This window comes from Oryzias latipes, chromosome 4, assembly GCF_053564925.1.
Source record: "Oryzias latipes strain Hd-rR chromosome 4, Olatipes_Hd-rR_3.1".
In the NCBI taxonomy this organism is placed as follows: domain Eukaryota; kingdom Metazoa; phylum Chordata; class Actinopteri; order Beloniformes; family Adrianichthyidae; genus Oryzias; species Oryzias latipes.
Window position 1 is genome coordinate 37,237,635 of NC_136240.1, and position 6,818 is coordinate 37,244,452.

Genomic DNA, 6,818 nt, shown 5'->3' on the forward strand with positions numbered 1-6,818 from the left:
ATGCAGTCCCTCTGTTGTCCAATTCATCCTCTGAGGAGGAGGTGGTAGATCCTGGTGCCTCGGGTGGTTCTCCAGGCCTGACCAAAGGCCCAGAAGGTGACTTGGCGGCTATGATGAGAGACTTCCTCCGTGGACAGCAGCAGCGGGAGGACAGATTCATCGCTGCCCTCCAAGGTTTGGAAGCCTCTTTTTCCAGGGCAGAGCACCATTCTGGTCGGCGGCGTAACATCAGTCCCAAAGCCGCTGGACCAAGCTCAGCCGCAGTGAGTAGCCCAAGGTTGGATCTGCCAACACCAGCTGCAACGTCCCGTCGACGGCATCCAGTGGCACAGGAGGACTCCAGCTGGTCAGATCAACCACAGAGCAGAGTCAGTTTACAGCCACCTGATTGGAGACCTTACATGGAGCCAAAGGTCCCTCCATATCAGACAGGTGAGGACATTGAAAATTACCTGCTACGTTTTGAACGGATTGCCAGGACGTGGAGATGGCCAGAGACAGAGTGGGCATGTCGCCTGGTGCCACTGCTGTCCGGAAAGGCGTTGGAGGCCTACACAGCAATGGACGAGCAGCAAGCCCACATCTACAAGGACCTGAAAGACGCACTCCTGGTAAAATTTGACATCTCGCCAGAGACTTACCGTCAGCAGTTCCGGTCTACTGTGGTGCCATCTGGGGAGAATCCGACTGAGACATACCACCGCCTGAAGGGCCTCTACCGTCGCTGGATCCGCCCAGAGCAACACAGCAAGGAGCAGATCGGGGAGATCGTCATCCTTGAGCAGCTGCTGCGTGTGCTTCCAGCTGACGTGAGGACGTGGGTGAAGGAGCACGACCCGGAGGATGGCCTCACCGCTGCCCGGCTTGCGCTGCAGTATCTCAACGCTCGACGAGGAGCGTCTGCACGGCCGTCGGGTGGGGATCAGCGTCTTCCCATTCAAACCGCTCCACTGAGACCTGCACGGAGAGACTTCCATCAGGCAACGCAAGGTACCAACCCAGCACCTAACCAGCGAGCGGCGGGTAAGGACCTTGTGTGTTTCTATTGCCAGCAGATTGGTCACAAAGCCTCCGTATGTCCAATCCGCAAGACTAAATTCACAGGTGCTTGCTACGCACCCAGGCCAGAGACTGTCACAGGAGCAGGGCCTGTGCACATGGACAAAGACACTTTCCAGGCACTTAAACAGGTGACTGTGAACGGACAGCAGGTTACTGCTATGTTGGACACGGGCAGTTTTGTTTCTCTGGTCAAACAGAGTTTAATCCCTTTTGGTGGACTTGATTATAGCAGGCAAACAAGTGTTGTGTGTGTTCATGGCGACCAACATTTGTACCCAAAAGCGGATGTAACAGTGACCATAAATGAACAATCCTATCTTTTGACTGTCGGGGTGGTAGAGAACCTACCTGTTGATTTAATTTTGGGGTGTGATTTACCTATGTTGGGGGACTTATTAAATGAGGCTACTAAAACAGCTAAAGCTAATGATGAGCTAGCTGTTACTGTCTCAGCACCTGTGCTAACTAGAGCTCAGGCTAAAGCGGGAATGCAAAGTCTTCCACGTTTGGATGACGATTTCTTTGATGGAGGCAAAGAAATGCCCAGAAAATCCCGTCGTCAAAGACGGTTTGAGAAAAAACTTAAGTTGCTGGATCCTGAGATCACAACAACAGCAGAAACATTTGACATACCAGCTGACATTTCGGCTTTGCAGAAAGAAGACCAAACTTTAAAACCATTGTTTGCCAAGGTGACAACAGAGAGTGACAAATGTTTGGGAAATGTGCGGTTTATTGTTGCTGATGATGTTCTGTATGCAGCTGAAGGTGAACACCTACGGTTAGTTCTTCCAACCACCTGCAGGCCACTCGTCATCCAATTAGCGCACACACTCCCATGGGCGGGTCACCTGGGTCGTCACAAAACCTATCTGCGGGTTAGTTCACGTTTTTTCTGGCCATCAATGTACACTGACATTCAGACGTACTGTGCAACATGTCCTACCTGCCAGAAAACTGCAATAACACACAAGTCTGACAGAGCATTACTACACCCACTTCCTATAATTTCCACTCCATTCAGGAGAATAGCCATGGACATTGTTGGACCTTTACCTAAAAGCAGTAGCGGTCACGAATACATCCTGGTGGTCTGTGATTATGCTACACTGTTCCCAGAAGCTTTTCCCCTGCGCACCATTACAGCTCCTGCAGTCATGAGAGCGTTAATTCAGTTTTTCTCCAGAGTAGGAATACCGGATGAAATTCTGACAGGCCAAGGAACCAACTTCACCTCTCGGTTGATGAAACTGTTCCAACAGCAGCTTGGCATCACTGCCATCAAGGCGACACCGTACCACCCACAGACCAATGGCTTGGTGGAACGTTTCAACCAGACCCTGAAGAGGATGCTGCAGAAGTTCGTGAGTGACACAGGGAAGGACTGGGATCGTTGGCTACCATTCCTGTTGTTTGCTTATAGGGAAGTCCCACAAGCTTCAACAGGCTTCTCACCATTCGAACTCCTCTATGGCTGGGATGTCCAAGGCCCACTGGATCTCCTCAAGAAGAGCTGGGAGGCCAAATCCACAAAGACCTCAGAAAGGGGTGTGATCCAGTTTGTCCTGGAGATGAGAGAACGGTTGGCAAAGTACAGGGAAGAGGCAGAAGTCAACCAACGAGAGGCCCAAAGGAGTCGGAAGACGTGGTACGACCAGCAGGCCCGTCACCGTGAACTCCTACCAGGTCAGAAGGTTCTGCTACTTCTTCCCTCTTGTACCAGCAAACTACTGGCAAAGTGGCAAGGGCCATACACCATTCTCCGCAGGATGGGACCTGTCACCTATGAGGTGCACCATCCTGACAAACGAAAGAAAAGCAGACATACCACGTGAATCTACTTAAAGAGTGGAAGGAAGGTGCTAACCATCCAACAGAGAAGTCTTTGCTAGTCAGAGCTGTGAAGACTGAGGAAGACTTGGACTCTGATCTGGGAGCACTGACTCACTCAACCCCTCCGTCTCTGTCACATTTACCTCCGGAACAGACTACACAGATAATGGACTTATTTCGTGAAACGCCATCTCTTTTTTCTGCACAGCCAGGAAGAACTACACTCATTAGCCATTCCATACGGCTCAAAGATGGACGACCAATCCGGCAACGGCCTTATTGGGTACCACAGAAGTTGGTGGGAAGGCTGAACGATGAGGTGAGGAAGATGCTGGAGCTAGGTGTCATCGAGCCGTCCAACTCAGAGTGGAGCAGTCCGGTGGTGATCGTTCCCAAAAAAGACGACTCACTGCGGATATGCATCGACTTCAGGAAACTGAACGCCGTTTCGGAGTTCGACGCATATCCAATGCCGAGGATTGACGACCTGCTGGAGAAGATCGGGGCTGCTAATTTCATCACCACTCTTGACCTATGCAAGGGTTACTGGCAAGTACCTCTCAGCAACACCTGTCGACCATACACGACGTTCAAAACACCTGCTGGACTGTTTCAGTTTACAGTTATGCCTTTTGGTCTGCATGGAGCACCAGCCACGTTCCAACGGCTGATGGACAGGGTGCTGCAGGGATGTAACCACTGTAGTGCAGCCTATTTGGATGACGTGGTGATCTACAGTCACACCTGGGAGCAACACCTAGATCACCTGCGTCTGGTCCTGAGGAAACTACAAAATGCAGGCCTGACCTTAAACGTGAGCAAGTGTGAGTGGGCCCGGAAGGAAACTCGTTACCTGGGGTACCTGCTGGGAGGTGGTGAGGTGCGTCCGCAGGTGGATAAAGTTGAAGTTATCCGCAATTGCCCTCGACCACGCACCAAGAAAGAGGTACGCTCCTTCCTGGGGTTAGCTGGATGGTACCGGCGGTTTGTCCATCAGTTCGCCACCATTGCAGCTCCTCTCACTGCCCTTACAGAGAAGAGGCAGAAAAACCACGTGACCTGGACAGATGAGTGTGAACAGGCTTTCCAAGCATTGAAAAATAAATTGTGTTCCTGTCCTGTTCTCAAGAGTCCTAACTTTGATCAAAGGTTCCTCGTCCAAGTGGATGCCTCAGCAGTCGGACTTGGTGCTGTCCTGGCTCAGGGAGACCCAGGTGAAGAGCGACCAGTCCTGTACCTCAGTCGGAAACTGCAGCCGAGAGAGACAAGGTACTCCACTGTGGAGAAGGAAGGACTTGCCATTAAGTGGGCGTTGGATAGCTTGAGGTACTACTTACTTGGCAGAGAATTCGACCTTGAGACAGACCACAGGGCCCTGACATGGATAAATACCATGAAGGACCACCACAGCCGGCTTACGCGCTGGTATCTGGCGCTTCAGCCGTACAAATTTAACGTACGTCACCGTCCCGGAAAACAAAACATAGTGGCAGATTTCCTGTCCATATTGCCGCACATCGCCAATCTCCCAGAGGAGGGGGATGATGTGACGGTGTAGAACCGTCAGCTGCCGCTGCAGGCGCACACGCATGCACACACGCTCGCACACATACACACGTGCGCATAGACGCGCACGCTCGGACCCGGTAACACGTCATTTACATCAGCTTACCCTTTTCATTCCGTCCCTATCCCTCTGCAGGTAGCCCTGGGTGCACACTAGGTTGCCGACTCACCATCCCCATGCATACATTAACACGAAGCACACACGACGCCAACATTAACGTTGGTTTGTTTACCCGGAAGTAACCCGGTAACCCGGAAGTGGTCATGGACACCCTGGGTCATGTGACGCATCGGTCACTGTTTGTATTTATTTTTATTGATGATTACTGTTATTTTTCTGTACACGACACAGAATGTTTAGTTGAATGAAACTGGTTATTCCTGTATGTTTATTTATGTTGTTGAACAATGCAAACACTTCTCCCTGTTTTCTCTTTGGACTGATGGAGAGCAACGCCCAGGAGGAGGGGCTTGCCACTTAAAAGAGAACCAGATACAGCTGTCAGTGTGGGAGTCTGAGTGGAGAAGTTGGAGAGTCTGAGAGGAGAATTTGGAGTGTTGGATTGGAGAAGTCTATGTTGGTTAACCTTTGTGGAGCAATTGGTGTGCTCTGTTCTTAAATTAAAGTCAAGAATACTTTCACCTTGGCGCCTCTGCCCAATCATTCCCTGGTGGGACCCACGACAAACTGCTAGTTTTCAGAGAGTCATTCAACTTTTCACTGATAGTGTCCCACCTGGTGATGTCACATGAAAAGTTTCAGAGGGATCTGATGTGGAATTTCAAAATAAAACCCAATTGAAATCTGATATAAATGTGTTTTTGCCATATGTTTACGTATGTCAAAAGAAAAAATAAAACTGATAGTTTTCAGAGAGTCATTTCACTTCTCACTGGAAGTGTCCCACCTGGTGATGTCATTAATAAGTTTCAGACAGATCTGATGTGGAATATTAAAATTAAACCCAATTGAAATCTGATATAAATGTGTTTTTTTATCCATATGTTTACGTTAGTCTAAAAAAATAACTGCTAGTTTTCAGTCATTTCACTTCTCACTGATAGTGTCCCACCTGGTGATGTCATTAAATAAGTTTCAGACAGATCTGATGTGGAATTTCAAACTTAAACCCAATTTAAATCTGATCTAAATGTGTTTTTGCCATATGTTTACGTATGTCAAAAGAAAAAAAAAACTGATAGTTTTCAGAGAGTCATTTCACTTCTCACTGATAGTGTCCCACCTGGTGATGTCATTAATACGTTTCAGACAGATCTGATGTGGAATTTTAAAATTAAACCCAATTGAAATCTGATATAAATGTGTTTTTTTTTATCCAAATGTTTATGTTAGACTAAAAAAATAACTGCTAGTTTTCAGTCATTTCACTTCTCACTGATAGTGTCTCACCTGGCGATGTCATTAAATAAGTTTCAGACAGATCTGATATGGATTTTCAAAATAAGACCCAATTGAAATCTGCTAAAAATGTGTTTTTGCCATATGTTTACGTATGTCTAAAAAGAAAACTGCTAGTTTTCAGAGAGTCATTCAACTTTTCACTGATAGTGTCCCACCTGGTGAAGTCATTAAATTAGTTTCAGACAGATCTGATGTGGAATTTCAAAATAAAACCCAATTGAAATCTGATATAAATGTGTTTTTGCCATATGTTTACGTATGTCAAAAGTAAAAATAAAACTGATTGTTTTCAGAGAGTCATTTCACTTCTCACTGGAAGTGTCCCACCTGGTGATGTCATTAATAAGTTTCAGACAGATCTGATGTGGAATTTTAAAATTAAACCCAATTGAAATCTGATATAAATGTGTTTTTTTATCCATATGTTTACGTTAGTCTAAAAAAATAACTGCTAGTTTTCAGTCATTTCACTTCTCACTGATAGTGTCCCACCTGGTGATGTCATTAAATAAGTTTCAGACAGATCTGATGTGGAATTTCAAACTTAAACCCAATTTAAATCTGATCTAAATGTGTTTTTGCCATAAGTTTGAGTATGTCAAAAAAAAAAAAAAAAACAACTGCTAGTTTTCAGAGAGTCATTAAACTTTTCACTGATAGTGTCCCACCTGGTGATGTCACATGAAAAGTTTCAGAGGGATCTGATGTGGAATTTCAAAATTAAACCCAATTGAAATCTGCTAAAAATGTGTTTTTGCCATATGTTTACCTACGCGTAAAAAAAAACCTGCTAGTTTTTAGAGAGTCATTCAACTTTTCACTGATAGTGTCCCACCTGGTGATGTCACATGAAAAGTTTCAGACGGATCTGATGTGGAATTTCAAAATTAAACCCAATTGAAATCTGATATAAATGTGTTTTTTTATCCATATG

At 46.5% G+C, this 6,818-nt stretch overlaps 1 protein-coding gene across 1 annotated transcript; it reads right to left on the minus strand.

Annotated features, from left to right (window-relative positions):
• On the minus strand, nucleotides 1–2,466 carry LOC144991809 (uncharacterized). The gene is made up of 6 exons (XM_078945429.1): nucleotides 2,397–2,466; nucleotides 2,297–2,312; nucleotides 2,119–2,211; nucleotides 642–957; nucleotides 453–550; nucleotides 1–343 (listed from the first exon to the last, which is right to left on the minus strand). Exons 1-6 carry the CDS (start codon nucleotides 2,464–2,466, stop codon nucleotides 229–231), a joined length of 708 nt encoding a protein of 235 aa, XP_078801555.1. The 3' UTR covers nucleotides 1–228.
• Nucleotides 2,467–6,818: the final 4,352 nt, after the last annotated feature.

Excerpts from the sequence above, each read along its gene's own strand:
- LOC144991809 (XM_078945429.1), bottom strand. The coding sequence starts at position 2,466 with ATGGTAGCCAACGATCCCAGTCCTTCCCTGTGTCACTCACGAACTTCT. Across the intron at positions 958-2,118 it reads GTGACCGCTACTGCTTTTAG|GTCTCAGTGGAGCGGTTTGA; the intron begins GTAAAGGTCCAA and ends CTCTCCGTGCAG. Across the intron at positions 551-641 it reads GTAGACCGGAACTGCTGACG|GCCTCCAACGCCTTTCCGGA; the intron begins GTAAGTCTCTGG and ends ATTGCTGTGTAG.